The sequence below is a fragment of the Cebus imitator genome, unplaced genomic scaffold, assembly GCF_001604975.1.
Source record: "Cebus imitator isolate Cc_AM_T3 unplaced genomic scaffold, Cebus_imitator-1.0 Scaffold40, whole genome shotgun sequence".
Classification (NCBI taxonomy): Eukaryota; Metazoa; Chordata; class Mammalia; order Primates; family Cebidae; genus Cebus; species Cebus imitator.
Genome location: NW_016107355.1, coordinates 1,619,124 through 1,638,084, shown reverse-complemented (window position 1 = coordinate 1,638,084; position 18,961 = coordinate 1,619,124). Strand labels below are relative to the sequence as shown.

The following is an 18,961-nucleotide window of genomic DNA, read 5'->3' as shown; positions in this document are numbered from 1 at the left end:
TTGGAGATTTGTCAGGTATGATAACAATTTCTACTTTTGATTGTGATTTCTTGATCTGGGTAGCCTGAGAGAAGGAGATACTCAGGGAGGATGAAAGAATAGAACAGCTTTCTTGTAATTTATGCTTAATATTTTCCTTTAGTGCTTTTGAAGTTTTGAATTTGGAGGATCCTCTGAGTTTCAAAAATTTACTGTCTCCTGTTTTTTCACTTCAACACGCTGTACTCTTTTTTTTTTCCCTTTTGTCTAGGGAATGGGACTTTGATCTGAAGAAGTTGCCAAACATTAAAATGAGAAAAATTTGCGCTAATGATGCAATTCCGAAGAAGTGTAAGAGGAAAACTGTTATAACTGTACATCAAAATTTAGGAGAATTGGAACTAAATGATGAAAATTTAGGAGAACTGGAACTAAATGATGAAAATTTAGGAGAACTGGAACTAAATGATGAATCAAGTGACTCAGATGCGGAAATGACTGCAGTGGCCTAATTGTCTACACTTGAATTGAAAATAAATAAATTGAGAGTTTCAAATGATATTCATTGATTATGGTACATAATTGTCAATATACAAGAATTTGGTATTGACATTCTCTTATACAATGAGAGTTTCATTTGCAGTTTCAAAAATGGTGTTAGATTTATTTTAAAATGAACATTGCTTTTCATTTATAATAAGTTGCTAAAATAGATAGACATGATCTGCAAAAAGTTGTTTAATCTTTTTCATCTTAATTTCGGGCTGGGAGGAAGCAATATAACCCTCTCCCAGCTCGAATGTTTTGGACAAAAAATGGTATTTTTTTCGTGTGTGTGTGTATTTATGATTACCTAATTTCACATTTTGTGATATGGACAGTAACCTTCTCTCTCGCTTTTGGCTCATAGTTAAGTCTTAAAATGGTTGTAAAAACTGAGTTATAAATTACATGAAAGAGATTAAGAATTGCTTAAACTGACACTTAAATGCCCCTACTGTTAGATGAATAACTTGTGAAAAATGACAGATTGTCCTCCTTCTTAAATATTTGTTTCTAATTTCCTCTGTGTTGTCAAAGCAAAGATTATAACTAATAAGCTACACTGCTGGGAAACTAGATTAGATAAGCATTTATTGAATGAATGTGTTTACCATTTAGGACCATAGTAATTATGTCACTCCTAGTTGGATCAAAGTAGCCTCAGAGATAACTTGTCTTTAGAGTGATGCTTAAGATGTCCTTAATCCTTACCTGTTAAACATGTTCACATGGGGTGATAACTTGTGCTCCCTTCTTCTAGACCGCTTCTAAGTCAGTGGCACATTTTTGTAAGACAACATCTATAGTTCATGGCCATGAAACAAAGTAAAGGTAACTTATTTTTGTAAACTAGAGGCTAGCAAACTGTTTCTTTGTAAAAGGCCAGAAAGTAAATATTTAATATATTAGGCAGCATAGGCCAAATGTAGTTTCTGTTGCATATTCGTGAACATATGTGTGTTTGCCACCCTTTAAAAATACAACAACCGCCTGGGCATGGTGCTTACGCCTGTAATTCCAACACTTTGGGAAGCCTAGGTGGGTGGATCACTTGAGGTCAGGAGTTCGAGACCAGCCTGGCCAACATGGTGAAACCCCATCTCTACTAAAAATATAAAAATTTGCCAGGTGTGTTGGCAGGTACCTGTAATCCCAGCTACTCGGGAGGCTGAAGCAGGAGAATTGCTTGAACCCAGGAGTCAGAGGCTGCCGTGAGCTGAGACTCTGCCACATTGTGCCACTAACCTCCAGCCTGGGTAGCAGAGCGAGATGCTGTCTCAAAAAATAAAATAAAACAATAATATAAAAAACATTCTTAGTTAATGGCCATACAAAATAGGTTGGGGGATTGATTTGCTTGTCATAATTGGCCGATCCCTTGTCTAAACTAATGAGCTGAACTTCCATGGACATAAGTTAATGATACATTCCCAAGTTCAGAGCAGCTAACACACATCTGTGGTCTTTTCCCCCAATATCTTAGTTGCTTCCTTGACGTAATTACTGACAGAAGTGTCCCTTCAGGACCTTGCCTACCTCAGGTAGAAGCTTTTTCTATTCTTATTTTCCATGTGCTTCAGGAGCAGGAGATTAGGTAGATGTCCTCTTTGCTCTACTGTCACTTCAGAATAATTAATAAAGACCCCCTTGGGTCTTTGAAGTCCTATTCTTGCCTCCTTTCCTTATCTTTCTTCCAAGAAGAACCTTCTGCCGGTTCATAGAATACTTTAGTGCATGGCCTAGTTTTCTTCTCCCCTGTAGCAATCATTTTAGTGATTTCTTGTGGATAACAAATAGCGGCTAGCAAATATAACAACACTATGTTTTAAGTTTTCCAGTCTTTTTCTCTATCCCACCACTGGCCTCTCAGTGGTCGCACCTGGATCCTTATCAGCACCTCCACTCTGTAGACCTGATTTTGAATGTTCCACTCTCCATTCACTGTCACCGCCCCTCTTCACTGCTGAAGTTCTGCACTTTGACCTCACTCTCGTTACGCATCATCTGTCTTGTTCAGCTCAAAGTTCATTTTTGCTTCCTTGCGTACACCCTCAATTCCTTTGCCCCTGACTCTGTATTCCTCTTTCAGAACCCAAACCAAGTAATAGCTATGTTTCCTTCATGCCTGTTTTCAAGCAGCCCAACATTGCTGAAGAATTATCGAACAGACCATTTTCATACTGATGTTTGCAGATCTCAAGTGGATTCTCAGTACTGCTTAGTGATGTTTACTATGTTCCCCTACTAAGTTCATTTTCTAACTTTGAGATAATTATTTTACTACTTTTTTATTTTTTCTAGCTTGACTTGAACTAGCCTTCTCAATGTCCAACCCTTTGTTTTTTATACATCTTTAAGAAAATGTAAATTACCATTTTCTTTTGGTTTAATGGATGTATCTTTTCCTTTCAAAGGCAAATACTCCTACTTGTGTTGTTTCCCACTCCTTATTTTCTCAGAAACCTTGATTTTTTTAGGTTTTTCATCTAATTTTTCAAGCCAGAAATCTGCCTATAAAATCATCCTTGATTTTTCACTTTATCTCTTCTGTGCCTTCCCCCAGTATGACTTAATTAGTGATTATTTCTTCTACTTCAAAAATGAAAATCAAATCGGCCCGTGTCAGGCAATCTCTACTTTACCAAAGCCACTATGTCTTTCCTGTTCTATGTGCAGTAGCTCCTTAACTGGCTTTCTTGCCACTGTTCTTACTCTTGCCAGCATGCTGATGACCTGGTGTATGGCCGCGTAAGCCACAGCTGGGCAGGGTTTTGTCGCAGATGACCTGACTGAACCTTGGAGGACTGTTCTGTAATCTAACTGGAACATGGGAATATGGAGGATATCATTTGCCTCTTGATCTTTTGGGAAGGAGATAGTGAGGCAGTTTCTCATCACCTGGGTTCTGATGAACTCTTGAGACTCCACCTCGAGTCACTTGTGGCATAGAGCTGCAAGACTGGTGCAAAAGTAATTACAACTCCTGTCATTTTTATTTTTTATTTTTATTTTATTATTATAAGTTCTGGGGTAAATGTGCAGATCGTGCAGGATTGTTACATAGGTGCACACATGCCATGGCGGTTTGCTGCGTTCATCTCCCCACCATCTACATTAGGTATTTCTCCTAATGTTATCCCTCCTCAACCCGTCCCCTAGTATCCCTCCCATAGCTCTCCCACCCCCCAACAGGCCCCAGTGTGTGATGTTCCCCCCCGTCTCCTTGTGTTCTCATTGTTCAACACCCACTTATGAGTGAGAACATGTGGTGTTTGGTTTTCTGTTCTTCTGTCAGTGGAATGATGGTTTCCAGCTTCATCCATGTCCTTGCAAAGGACATGAACTCATCGTTGTTTATGGTTGTGTGGTATTCCATGGTGTATATGTGCCACATTTTCTTTATCCACTCTATCATTGATGGGCATTTGGGTTGGTTCCAAGTCTTTGCATGTGCATGTGTCTTTACGGTAGAACGATTTGTAATCCTTTGGGTATATACCCAGTAATGGGATTGCTGGGTCTAATGATATTTGTTTCCTTGAGAAATTGTCACACTATCTTCCACAGTAGCTGAACTAATTTACAATCCCACCAACAGTGTAAAAGCGTTCCTATTTCTTCACATCGTCTCCAGCATCTATTGTCTCCAGATTTTTTAGTGATCACCATTCTAACTGGTGTGAGATGGTATCTCAATGTGATATACGGTTTTGATTTGCATTTCTCTAATGACCGGTGATGATGAGCATTTTTTCATATGTTTGTTGGCTAGATAAATGTCTTCTTTTGAAAAGTGTTTGTTCATATGCTTTGTCCACTTTTGGATGGGGTTGTTTTTTTCTTGTAAATTTGTTTTCTGTCATTTTTAAAAAAGTGTTTTAATGGCAAAAACTGCAATTACTTTTGTACCAATCTAATATAATACTTAGCTGTGACATGGACTCAGCATCTCAGCGGCTGACTGCCCTTCCCCTTACGTGTATTATCGTGTCATCTGGTCCCTTTTCTGTTTGTGTCTTTCTGTAGGGCAAGACATTATGGGAAGGCTGCACCTTTGCATTATACTGTCTCTATAAGCACAGTTGACCCTCCATATCTAAGGGTTCCACATCCTTGGATCCAACCAACCACAGATGACAAATATTCTAGTAAAAAAAAATGATGTACTGAACATGCAGACATTTTTCTTGTCATTATTCTTTAAAAAATATATTATCATGACTATTTACATAGTATTAGGTACTATAAGATACTCAGAAATGATTTTAAGTATACAGGAGGATATATATAGGTTATATGCAAATACTACACCATTTTTATATCAGGGACTGAGTGTCCATGAATTTTGGTATACGAAGGAGGTCCTGGGACCAGTCCTCCACACATACTGAGGGACAACTGTAATAACAGCCTTACTAGGGCTTATTTCTCTACTGGCCGAATATATCAGCCTTGCTTGACATTTCCCATTCAGGACTTTGGTACTTACCATTCCCTCTGCCTGCGTTGCCATTCCCCTGAGCTTTTGCAAGACCAACAATAACTGAGTGTTCTTTCTTCCTTTAGGTTTGAGCTTAAAAGTGTCCTCTTTATGTAAAGCATCTCTACCGTGACACCCTTGCTTCTCTTGGTAATCTCTATCACAGCACCCAGTTTAGGATCATTGCACACATAATGACAGTGATTAATGATCTAGGAGTGTTTGCCATAAATTCTGGTGATGAGGGAGGGTGATAAGTTCAGATTTCCAGTTTGGTCAGAATAGTTAGCAGCCTGGTAGAAAGCCCTGTAGGTCCTTAGAAGGTGGACATTTGGAATGGGCTTTGTTTTTGCTATCACCAAACCTCTTAGATTCCAGTATCTTGCTTTTAATGTTTATTATCCATGCAATTTTCTGAATCCACTATTATCTCTGAATAGAAAAATGCCGTTATAGTCTTATTTTTCTATATCCAAGCCTTATTCTTGAGAAAATCTTTCTTTAGATTACGTTGTGATTTCTCTTAAACATTTTTTTTAAGGCAGGTTTGAAAGTCCACATAGTTTATTTCCATTGGTTTCCCTCTGTTAGCGTATTTATTCCTTTGTACAATGTCATTAGTTAGTCAGTGTAGGTTTGCTTTAAAATATGTTCAGACCCTTGTAAAATCTTAAATAAAAAATTTATGTCTATTGTGTACGTTGCAAATACAAATATCAGTATGTTAGGCAAAAAGTATAGAAAACACAACCAAGGTTTGCGTCACTTGTTTAATATACAAAGTCTTTCACAGATTATTATTTTCTTTTTCTTAATTTGCTTTAGTACACTTGATTCACAAAACAGTAAGTTGTTAATGTAAGAGAATTATGTAAAACCAAAATAGTACAAATGCCTAATTTCAAAAACTGCACACAGTTAAAATAATTTTCCCTTCTTTGTTTTAATGCAGTATCCAGTTTGAAAATGGGCTTTCTTTAGATGTAGAGGAAACACAGCAGCCCAAAATAACAGTAATTCCTGTCAACTGTGTTGATATGTAAAATAGCACCATTGGGCTGAGTCAGGAAAGAAAAAAGGTTTTCATCTTTCTTAATTAAAGTATTATATAACAACTATAATAATGATGATACTAATAACTTTTAAGAGCTCTACTCTGTTTCAGAATATTCATTTTCAAGGCAAGGAAGGGTAAACTATGGGGCAGATGGAAGAATCTTTCCACCTGATCCCCAGCACCCTTAGAATTTCCCTTAATGGTGTCATTGCTCTAATGAGCTAATTTTCCTGTCAAAGAATAGATGTTTTAAAGGGTACCCAAGGATTTTTCGTAAAACAAGATAAAATATAACTGAGATCTCCTCTCTGGGACCATAATCACGTACAGAAGCAGCGCAGTGAGATTTAATGCTGGGGTGTTTTGAAAAACTCATTCAGTCTATACCTATCTTCCTTCAGTTTACATGTTGCTGTATCTCAGGTTGTTGGGCTCACTTTAGATTTTTTCATTTTTATTTTGTTTTCATACTTAAGCTTAATTGCTTTTTGGGCTTCAGTTTTTTTTTTTTTAAATTGCAATTTCTTTCTTTTACAATTTAATCTTTACTCCTGTACAATATTAAATTAACAGTGTCAATGCCTGTGGTTTATGGTATTGATAACACTGATGAGTCATGATTATAAAAAGCCAAGGTTTTTAACAGAACTGTAAGTTCATTCTTCAATTTTAGTCCTTTATTTCAATTCCATTTTATTTCTTCCATGAGCAGGTAAGCATGCCTCAGAATTGGCATTCTGTCCAACAGTTTTTCTTTTTGAAGGGGACGGCCAGCCACAAGAAAGCACTGCCACAAAGCTAATCGTTTTTATTGTTTTAAAGCGCAAATATTCCATTGCCACACAGAATGTAAAATAAAAATAATTAACATTAGGTTTTAGATGCAGGTAGTTACTTCAGATGTTTGAACCATAAACAACCATTGCTGAAAAGCTCCTGAAAAACTTGAAATTCAGAACTTCAGGTTTCAAAAAGTCAGAAGAATAGCAAAATAAAGTATTGACTTTTAACCTGCCAGGAAGCTATATTATTTTCTCATTTCAACAACGTCAAAGCCCATAAAAGTTAATTTCAGGAATGTAGGTATAGTTTTAAAATCTCATGTCCTCTTTTACTATTGGTACAATAATACTTTTACCTTTGCTTTTCATTCTAGAAATGTTTTCTTAGTGTTGGATGTAGCCCTTAATAAGTGAGGCTTTATTTTAGCCAATCATCTTCCACTGTGAAATCAGCCCTGCAACCTAGCTTGCTTAGGTTTGTACAGAGTTTAAACAAAATTTTCCATATTAATTAAGGTAAAAAATTATTTTACTTTCAGAGCAAACAAAAGAGAAACCAACATTTCTTTGTTTGCTAGTGTCTAGATGTTTTTCCCCAGGAATGTTTGTAAACAGCATGTTGCCACTACTAACCCACAGGGAAAATGGATTAGTAAAAAGCTTAGGAAAATTGCATTCAGGTTAATCCCTTAGATGTGATGCCATGATTAAATCACCCACAGCTTTGTTATTCATAAATGTATTTATCTTAAATATTTAAAATGGGAATTTAAGAGGAATTTAATATACAGTTAATTTAAGGTCCACATATTTTTTTAAAACACTACTTGTATCCTTTTTATAAATTTATGCAGAATTTTTGGTTCAGTTTAGTTACCTCGACTTTGTTTTCCCTATGCTTATAACAAGTTTTAAGAAAGATGAGTTTTAAACCTTTTGTTTCCTGACTGAAAGCCTTAACATTTTCCCGCATATATACATGAATACACACACACCATACACACACACAAAATTGACATGGTTTACCTTTTCTTTATTTCTAAGAATCAAGACTATTTGGACTCAGTGTCAGCCACTACTAATATTCATACCGTCTTTCTCTTCATTGAATTTTTTTTTTTTCTTTTTCCTGTGATCTGTGAAGAACAAAGCACACTGATAATTACAAAGTGCATCCATGTGATACCCAGATTTGTGCAATGCGACACTCATGCTTTGGTTCTTATGGCCATCATTGCCTTTTCATGTTAATAAATAATGACAGCTAACAAAAATAAGTCACCTTTTTTAATGTAGGACATCTTTCTTTGACAGGCTACTGTATCTATAATCATGAATCTAGCTCACTGCAATATCATTCACACATCAGTTTTACATGAATATGCAAAGAACACGATAATCAACTGTCAAACCTAAACAATTAATTAATTACTTGTCACAGAATCTGTTGAATATTTTTGCTTTCTAACTGAGCAAGGGAAATCTTGTCAGCTTTTAAAAATAAGATCTAGATTCTTAGTCATAATAACTACTCATCTGTCAAGTTGACACCTCGTATGGATGAAATAAACCTTACACATTTGATTTAATAACAAAACTAGGTAGTTTTAGTCCCCTATCGTAAGTACTTCATAGTAGCAGACAAATTAATTTCACAACTTTGCTATAGGCGGATTGTTTTATCTTTCTATACAGTTGGTGTTTTTACCCTTGAGAGATGTGAACTTCATCTGAGTTTAAAATGAGGATACTTAATTTAGTGCTTTTAAAAATCATAACATTTGTGAGACTTTGAAATAAAAGAATGAATTAAACTGCTGTTTTGAAATATTCAACTGTTAAATAAAGCAGAAGCTTCGTTTCTACCTTTAGGGCTGTGCTATCCAATATAGTTAATTCAAGTTGAAGTGTGCTTTTAAAGTACAAACCGGATTTTGAAAACTTGGTTCAAAAAACAGATGTATACTATCTCAATAATTTTTTACATTGATGACATGTTGAAATAACATGTATAGTGTTAAATTTTAAAAAATCAAAATTCATTTTACCATTTATTTTGACTTTTCAAAATGGGGCTACTAGGAAATTAAAAATTTACATATGTGGCCTGCATTTGTGGCTGTTCTGTTTCTGTTGGACAGCACTGTATTAGAGGAACCAGACAAAAATATAAGACCTGGTAACTGATTTCTGTGGGTATTTAACAGAGATAATTACATCTGAACATTTTCTGAAAATCTTTTGTTCATGATTTAAACAGAGTTCCAAGTATCAATGTCTTCAAATGTATATTGCATCGATTTTAAAAACATGCATCTGTCAAAATAACCAGACTCCACTATTACCATAAAAATCTGTTAGCTGTCAAAGCATATCAAAATATGCATCCTCCAAGTTCTCTTCCAGTGTGACCTCAGGATAATGCAGACAATTTCAGGCTTAAAACCAAATATGTTTGTTATTTCCAGACGAGATAGATAGTTAACATTGCAAGGCCCAAGAAGTAATACATGTTGCAATTCAAGTCTGTATTCTTGAACTTTTCCCCTGTTACTGTGAAGAGTATCATGGGTCCATTTAATCTTTTATTACTACTTAAAAGCATTCATTGCTGCAGTAGTTCTTAATTGTCTTAGAAATCATTCTCTAGCAAACTTCACATGTCCATATCACTCTTTAGGCTATACTTCATGGGATCCTGATCATTTGGTGTGTTTTTCGTCTTTCCTCTTTGAACAAAGTCAGAAAAAATGTGTCAGTAGGAGAAAGGAGGAGCTGAAGGGAGTAAATAATTCAAGATCACTTCTGTCATTTGTAGTGGCTGAGGGCTAGAAAGATATTCTTCTGTGAAGAAACTTCCAACTGGTTCAATCAAACTGATACAACTTCAGGGGGGCCACCCTCTGCAGATGGCAGTGAATTTGTACCTGTTTGTGATACAGGCACTACCACAGCATCCTTGATGTCTGTGTTTACATTGCATGAGAAGTTCTTCTCCATTTTTTTGGCAGTGTCTGGGCAATTTTGTACAAAGATCACACGGTTGTAGGCCTTCAGCCTGCGCCACAACTGAACGTAGACTTTACACTGTACGTACATGAAGACAAGACCTCCTGTGAAGCCAATGGCTACCACAACCAGTTTTGTCCAAAATGGCCATTCAAGGACACCTTTGAAATATAAAAAAGAGAGATATTATCACCAAATTATCTTCTGTGGATTTGGGCATTTTTTTTCTATGCCCCTTCAAAAGCCCATGCCTGCCTGCTAGACTATGTTAACAGGAATATACTGTTAATAACTAGAAAGAGTTACAACCTGAATTGGCTTAATAATTCCTTTTGCGTATCCTACATGTACTATCAAAATTGTATGTAAGGAAATTTTATCACTTGCCACTGAGATAATCTCTTATTTCTCCTAGCATCAAGTATCTAGTATAATTATGAGATACTATGTTAGATTTTGGACATTTGGACACATATCTAAACCTTTAAGGAAGGACAGTGAACATAATGGAAGAATCAGAGTTTAAAAGCCTTTTAAGAAGATAAGGTATGAGTACATGTATGGGTTTATATGTATTGATCTTCTCACCCTCACTCCTTTAAAAATTTAAAAGGAAGTGGAAGAAGGGAGAAGGGAGGAGTGAAAGGAAGGGGAGGACAGAAGCTGCGACATCACATCAGAGAGAATTCCTGAGCACAAATGTACAAAGGATTTAGGATTTTAGCCATTTGTTTCATAAATCATATTTGTCATTGAAAACCATCACTTTTTTATAGACATCTATATTTTTTTCTTAGTTTCCATCACTCTTACTAGAGATAGACTTTCTTTTCTAAATAAGCAGATTTAAAAATTATTTCACAGGCGTTTCAGTAACTACAATGGTGAGTATTTAGGCCACACATAATTATAAATGTTAAACATATGAGGGTCAAAAGTTCTCTTCTTGCCCACATAAGAATAAGAATAGTGTAGGGGACATAATAGCCGTCTTCTGTAAGTGAAAAGTTGCGAAGTAGAAAAATATAGCTCAGTATGGCACCATACGGTGCACCAGGTAGGGATGGTAGAAATGTGTAAAAACCACGGTAATTGAGAGTCTATGATTTGACTTTGGGTTATTTACTTATAGCAGTGAATAGAGTTATAAGAAATATCCTATCTGTATTTTGTAGTAGTGACATTTGCTTTATGCTTCTGGTAGCAAAGCAGAAGTCATGTCCTGTTTCCATCATGATGAAGCACCTTGTACCCTAGGATTAACCAAAAATAAGAGAGCTATCCTGTCAATTTCTGGTCCTGAAATAATGAAACATCGAGTATTTCTCATATCCCCAGACCCCCAACAAAGACATTTTGTTCTTGACTTTTATTTAGCTCATGTTGCAAAATCTTTCTGGATATGCTAATCATGTAATAAGATTTTGGTATTTTTTTATTTTTTGAGACAGAGTCTCACTCTGCCACTCAGGCTGCAGTGCAGTGGTGCAAACTTGGCTCACTGCAACCTCTGCCTCCCAAGTTCAAGTGATTCTCCTCTCTCAGCCTCCTGAGTAGCTGGGATTACAGGTGTGTACTACCATGCCAGCTAATTTGTTGTATCTTTAGTAGAGTCGGTTTTTCACCATGTTGGCTGGGCTGGTCTCGAACTCCTAACTTCGTGATCAACCCGCCTCGACCTCCCAGGGTGCTGAGTTTACAGGCGTGAGCCACCATACTTGGCCAAAATTTTTTCTCCATGTACAAACTAATGCAAACTTAGTAATTGTGGTAATCTTCTTTATGTTTTTCTCTAAATACCTGTTATATTTTTCACTTGCTTATCCAGTTTTTCTGAAGTCTGACTCCCTTGAACCTTTGCAAGTAAACTTTTTCTTTTAAAAATGCTTTGGCTCTAACTCTTTCTTTGAAATTTTGGGGAAAAAATGTTTCTGATCTTAAAAGTATTTATAAGAAAACATGAAAAGCCTCTCACTATTGATGTCTCATTAATTTGTTGCTCTATTTGACATTGTCGATTCAAAGTAAATTTCTATGCCTCTTTCAGTTATCAGATATGAACTTAGTTTTGCAGTAGACTAAATATGTGCAATCAAATTTATTAGAACCTTTACTGATAGCAAAGGTAATTTTTTTCTAACTCCTAATATATAATAACTTCTTTATGACTTGAATAATTCATAATAGTTGTCATCTTGAACATTTACTTAATCCTAGTGGAAATAATACTTCAAAATATCATTGGCTAAAGCTCACACAAGGAGAAATAAGAGATCATTACAATGGCAGGTGTAATTAATAGGCAGATAATCTAAATATCCTAGATCTATTAAAGAAATTAAATCAACAATAACCTTTCAGAGCAGAAAGCACCAAGTTCAAATAGTTTTACTAGTAGACTCTACCAAACATTTAAAGAATAAATGACATCAATATTCTACAGTCCTTTTCAGAAAACAGAAGTGATAATACTTCCTAACTAATCCGGCTAGACCAGCATTAACTAAATTTGGCAAAGACAAATTACTATGAAGAAAAAGTTATAGGCCTGTATCTCTTATGAACAGATATAAAAAATATCAACAAATTATTAGCAAATTGAATTCAACAATGTATATAAGTAATTACACACTACAACCAATAGAGATTTAACCTAGGTATGCTAAGTTGGTTCAACATTCAGAAGTCAATGTAATCTCATCCATTAGTTAAAGAAAAAATGTGAATATATCAATAAATGCAGAAAACACATTTGGCAAAATCCAACACTCAGTCATGATGATAACAACTAGGAATGGAAGGGCATTTCCTTAATGGGGTAAAGAACATAGAAAACTAGCTGACATCATAATGGTGAGAAACTAGATGCTTTCTCCCTAAGATCAGGAACAAGACAAGGATGTGCCTTCTTATCACCCCTATTCCATATCATACTGGAAGTCCTAGCTAATGCAGTAAAGCAAGAATAAGAAAAGATTATTAGGAAAGAATAAAACTATCTTTATTCACAAATGATATGATTGTCTATGTATAAAATCCCAAAGAATTGGTGAAGTGTTTTTAAATAAGTGATTATGACAATATTGTAGGAAACAAACTTTTACAAATAGTCAATTGCTTTCCTATATACAGCAATGAACAACCAGAATTTGAAATTAAAAACAAGCCTGTTTACATTTATGCCAACAAAGCAAACAAAAAGAACAATGACAACAAAAACCTTAGGTATAAACCTAACAAAATATGTATAAGAGTTATGTGAGGAAAACTATAAAGCTGTGATGAAGGAAATAAAAGAATATCTGAATGAAATAAAATGTTCCACATATGGATAGGAAGACAATATTATTAAGATATCCTTTCTTCCCAGTATGATCTACAGATTCAACACTACCCCATTCAGAATTCCATCAAGTTATTTTATGGATATTGACAAACTGATTCTAAAGTGTATATGGAGAGCAAAAGACTAGAATAGCCAACACAATATTGAGGTGGAACAATAGAGTTTTTGAAGACTGACACTATCTTTGATCACTATCACTACAGTGATCAAGACAGTGTGGTATCAATGAAAGAATAAGGAAATAGATCAATGAAACAGAACAGAGAGCCCAGAAATAGACTGATACAAATACAGAAAACTGATTTTTAACAAAGGAGCAAAGTCAATAGAGAAAGGATAGTCTTTTTAACAAATAAATGGGTGCTGGTATAATCAAATATCTGAGTCTGTAAACAGACCTTACAGTTTTCACAAAAATTAACTCAAAATGGATTATAGACCTAAAATGTAAATTGTGAAGCTATATAATTTGAAAAAGATAAGAAAACTTAGATGTCCAAAGTATGATCTATGAAAAGAAAATTGATAAATTGGACTTTATTAAAACTAAAACCTTTCGCTCCTGATGAAGTAACTGTTAAAAGAATGAAAAGCCACAGAAAAAAAATTTGCAAAACACATTCTGATAAAGCATTTGTATCCAAAATATACAAAGCACCGTTAACATTCAACAATAAGAAAATAAACAACCTAATTACAAAATTAGCAAAAGATCTGAACAGATAGGTCATCAATGAAGATAAACAGATGGTAAGTAAGATTATCAATATATGTGATGAGAGAATTGCAAATTAAAACAAGATACCATGTATTTATTAGAATGGCTAAAGTTTTAAAAAAGAACACTGAAAACACTGAATGTTGGAGAGGATGTGCAACGACAAACAGGAATTCTCATTCATTGCTGATTGATGGGAATGTAAAGTGGTACAGTCACTTTGAAAAACAGTCTGGCAGTTTTTTACAATGGTAACCACAAGCTTCTCAAATGATACAACACTATACTTACTCAAATGAGCAAAAACATCCACACAAAACCTGTACACAAATGTTTGTAGCAGCTTTATTCATAATTGTTCAAAATTGGAAAAGCCAAGTTGTCTTTCAATCTGTGAATGAATAAACTGTGATACATCTATACAATGGAGTGTTATTTAGTGATTAAAAAGAAATGAGCTATCAAGCTACAAAAGGACACAAAGGAACCTTAAGTGCATATTGCTAAATGAAGGAGGTCAGTCTGAAAAAGCTACATTCTGCAAGATTCCAACTATACTATAATTCAAGAAAAGGCAAAACTATGGAGATAGTAAGATCAGAGTTTGCCAACAGTTTAGGGGAGAAAGGAAGGGATGAATAGATGGAACACAGGAACTTTGTAGGGCAGTGACACCATTCTGGATGATTGCATAATGCTGGACACAGCACATTATCCGTTTGCTATAACTCATAGAAATGTACGACACAAAGAGTGAACCCCAATGTAACGATGGACTTTAATAATGTATGAGGCCAGGTGTGGTGACTCATGCCTGAGATCCTAGCACTTTGGGAGGCCGAGGTGGGTGGATCACCTAAGGGTCGGGAGTTTGAGACTAGCCTGGCCAACACAGTGAAGCCCCGACTCTACTAAAAATACAAAAATTAGTTGGGCGTGGTGGCGGTAGACTGTAATCCCAGCTACTCGGGAGGCTGAGGCGGGAAGAACTCCTTGAACTCAGGAGGCGGAGGTTGCAGTGAGCTGAGACAGTCCCATTACACTCCACCCTGGGCAACAGAGCGAGACTGTCTCAAAATAATAATAATGTATGAATATTGGCTCCTCAATGGTAACAAATGTAGCACGTTGAGGCAAGATGTTAATAATTAGAGAAACCTTGTGTGTGTACAGGGTGGTATGTGGGAACTCTCTTTACCTTCTTTGTAATTTTTCTGTAAACGTAAATCTGCTCTAAAATTAGTCTTATATATAAAAGATTTATATGTGTGTGTATATATATATATATATATATATATATATATATATATATATATTAGCTTCTTACTTGAAGTTAATTCCATGAATTCACCTCTGTGTCTAGGTCAGAATATAGAATTTCTTTCTTTTTTTTTTTTTCTGAGATGGAGTTTCGCTCTTGTTGCCCAGGCTGGAGTGCAATGATGTGATCTCAGCTCACCACAACCTCCGCCTCCCAGGTTCAAGCGATTCTCCTGCCTCAGCCTCCCGAGTAGCTGAGATTACAGGCATGTGCCACCATGCCCCCGCTAATTTTTTGTATTTTTAGTGGAGACAGTGTTTCTCCATGTTCGTCAGGCTGGTCTCGAACTCCTGACCTCAGGTGATCGCCTGTCTCCACCTCCCAAAGTGCTGGGATTACAGGCTGAGCCACTACACGCAGCCAGATTATAGAATTTCTTACAGTAAGAGATATGTTTGTGAGCATTTAAGTATTCAGAAATTGGTAATGTATGCATAATATATTTATGGAAACTTTATTGCACCAAAAAACTCCATTTCCTTTTAGCCATGCCCAAGGAAGTTTATTGTGCTTAAAATTTGCTGCAGTCCTGCCCAATAAATGCTCATGATCTATACCTCTATTTATTTTATCGTCATCCTCAGCTTCCTGATTTCTCTCATCCAGTGCCTTTCTTAGTAAACTTTATCCAAACTCCTATCTGCGTAGCTATTTTCCAAACGATGCACGTCCTAATACAGGTTCAAGCTTTAGCACATGCTATTTCCTCTGTCTCGAGTGCTGCCCTCTTTACAATAAACTTCTAATCATGTTTCAGAACCCACTCCACGGAAAAAAGAGTGCAATCTGTCATGAGGTTGGCAAACAGGATTTGTGCCCTAATTACTGCCAACACTCTTCCCTGCTAATCCCTATGATAGCTTCATGGTTCCTAACACCACAATCTAGGTCAACTTCTGGAGCTGGCATGAGGCAAAATCTTTTTGCCGTCTGGCCCAGAGGAAGAAGATGCTTTTTCACAATATGGCAAATTCCCTACATCGTAGTCCAGGAGAAATCCTGTTAATGTTAACTAATTAAATGCTGTGGTTTGGAGTAAAATAGAGTAACTCTGAACTTAGTAAAACTAGGAGAAATACTGAGGGTTTCATGTCTCTACCTGTCACTATTTTGAAAAATTAGTGTATCATGGAGTTAAACTCTTTAAAAGAACAGATTCAATTGTCAATAAATTTACTTAAGAGAAGATGCTAAAAGATGTCAGAAAACAAATCGTCAAGAAAACAGAACTTTGAGTACAAAATGGACTACACCAGAGACTTATCATTAGTCAGTGTCTGTTAGTCACATAGAAATCAGTGTTTTGTTAGTCATATACAAATATTTCCATGGTCTCTTTCTCCTATAGACTTCTTTGATCCTAAGGATAGGAATTTTAACAATGAAAGTATGCTACCTGGATTTGATTAATTTATACAGGTGTATCTGCAACCAACTTGTGTTCAATAATAGCACTGTTGTTAGCTAGTGATAATAATGGGACTCTATTATGCATTCCAATACTCTGCAGAAACGTTTTCATTTTAGGTAAAAAAATATACAAATAATTACATAAAATTATGAGATGAATTGCTTTATACTTATTTATAAATTTCATGAAGTTTATCTTTTATTTCCAAGACAATCCAATATAATACTTTAAAGCAGTAATAATAATTTTTGACCATTAGTGCAACTTTTAAAAAGTGTTGTTCTGCTTGGCAGCACTTGGTCCTCATCTAAAGATTTCACAATGATGTTCATAATAAAACATAGATTCCACACTTTAAACATATTCTAGGTATTCCTACTTATATTATTTATTTTTGGAAAAAAAAGTCAAGGGGGTTCCATTTCAAAAGAATCATTTTTTCTTATAAAAATGTTTTTAAAGAAAGTATCAGGCCCATACAATAAATATTGTTTTATTCTTGATTTTTCTAGTGTTCTAACAAAAGAACTGAACTGAAAATTCAGAGTTCAAAGATCTTTAAAGACCATCTATTTCAGTTCTCCCTTCTCTTCCTTGTGCTATTTCATGCAAAGGCAGGGATTATTGTCCAATGATCTTGACCTAGTAATCTTTGACAGTGTTGACATTTGATTTGTGTATTGCATGGAAATAGCAGTTAACTTGCTATTTTTATTTAAAAATATTTTAAGGCAAAGTCTTTATAAATGATTTAAGGAATTCTGAAGAATAATCAGGAATATGTGATGATTCTCATATTCCCTGATAAGAGGCAGCACACATTTACACATGAATGGACTCCGTTTCCATTTTTCCTGTATGCTAAGTAACACAGTGGCATCAAATGGTAGTTACAAATAAAAAGAGCTAAATTATTCTCTATGCAGAAAGTCCATGCATTTGGAATATAGAAAGGCTTTTTTTGTTGTTGTTTAAGCTCCTACTTAGCTGTCTTCAGCTATGCAAGGAGAGCAATCATCTGAAACACAAGACTCAGAGTAGACCATAGGTTCTCTACTGGGGGCGGTTTTGTTCCCCGGGGGATATTTAGCAGTGTCTAGAGACATTGTTGATTGTCATACCTGGAGTTGGGTGGGGTGCTACTGACTTTTATTAGAGGCCAGGGATGCTGCTAGACATCCTACAGTGCACAGGACAGCACCTTCCAACAAAGAATTATCCAGTTCATAGTGTCCACAGTGCTGACGTTGAGAATCCCTACTGCGTAAGACAATAATTGATGACTCCTTATTGGGAAATTTGCAGAAAGGATTTGGAATATGAATGAGACATCTTGCAGTTCTCCAAATTCAAATGGATTTTTGCCATAAGCTATTATATTAAGCAGTAGTTTCAATGTGTTTAGAAAGGTTAACCACAGACAGGCTGGAGATGAAATGTGCTTTATTTCCCATTTTTAGGGAAATGCTCATGAACTACATCCAGCTTTCCCCTCTGTTTACCCAAACTAGCAGCTGTTCCTCATACCTGCCTGGAGGTTTTCCATTTCTGAGCCTTTGTCTATGATCCTTGTCTATGATCTTTTTTCCTTCTTGGTTTTGCATCTTTACTTCCATGTGTCTACCTGTCCCACAAAACCCAGCTTACAGGTCATTTCCAGGTTGAAATAAATTTTCCCACTTTTCCAATTTGATGTTATTTCTCCATCTGCAGTATGAGCTCAGTTTCTAACCTAAGGATTTTTACTTTGTCATGCTATAATCTTGACGCGCGCATAATTTGTCTGGGTTGGCCTTTGTTTTCCATAGTTCCTTACTCAATAAGTATTTCAAGGATGAATGAAAGCTTTTACAGCTTATCTTCACTGTCAGTGAAGCTATGCTTTAGATGGTGGACAATCTAAAGAAAAGTCCACTCATGTTTCACCTCGCTTTCTAGAAATAGTGACCAAAGCCCATAATCTACCCAGGAATCTGGGCCAGGAGTAAATAATTGCCATTTTCTCTGCCCTTTTTGGGAGACTCAGCCTGATTCCTCCACTTTCCTTCACAAGGTATTTCTGAGTCAGTTTTCTCTGCCCAAGCCATCTTTTAATATGTTCCTGGGAAGTTAAATCTCCCCCAAAATCCTTGCATTAAGTTTAGAGTGCAGAGCACCGCAACCCCCACATACGAAAGCCATTTGGGCATAAACTCACTGTCCAGATGACCACTTTCTTCAACTAAGTGGACAAGACTCTTGTTTCCTATAAAATAAATTACTGTTGAGTGGTTATAAGGATTCTATCTTGGAAAACCCACTTTAAAGACATCTTG

The 18,961-nt window shown here is 35.8% G+C and overlaps 2 protein-coding genes and 1 long non-coding RNA gene across 10 annotated transcripts in view; 2 read left to right on the top strand and 1 right to left on the bottom strand.

Moving 5' to 3' along the window:
• Positions 1 to 1,262, top strand: part of TMA16 (translation machinery associated 16 homolog) — a 40,131-nt gene extending 38,869 nt beyond the window's left edge. Inside the window, exons 7-8 of one of the 2 annotated variants that reach the window (XM_017525978.2) lie at positions 251 to 393; positions 454 to 1,262. In XM_017525978.2, the coding sequence (XP_017381467.1) occupies positions 251 to 393; positions 454 to 491 (181 nt within the window). In that variant the 3' untranslated portion in view covers positions 492 to 1,262. Of the gene's footprint in view, positions 1 to 250 lie in introns of both variants that reach the window. The other variant, XM_037737584.1, reaches the window with a different exon arrangement.
• A 387-nt stretch (positions 1,263 to 1,649) lies between these two features.
• Positions 1,650 to 6,563, top strand: LOC119470773. The gene is made up of 2 exons (XR_005199740.1): positions 1,650 to 2,116; positions 4,549 to 6,563. It is a non-coding gene; the product is annotated as an uncharacterized LOC119470773 (long non-coding RNA).
• MARCHF1 (membrane associated ring-CH-type finger 1) overlaps positions 5,752 to 18,961 on the bottom strand; it is a 254,995-nt gene continuing 241,785 nt past the window's right edge. For all 7 annotated transcript variants that reach the window (XM_017525974.2, XM_037737581.1, XM_017525976.2 and 4 more), the window contains one exon: positions 5,752 to 10,011. In XM_017525974.2, coding sequence (XP_017381463.1) covers positions 9,713 to 10,011 — 299 coding nt within the window. In that variant the 3' untranslated portion in view covers positions 5,752 to 9,712. The remainder of the gene's footprint in view (positions 10,012 to 18,961) is intronic.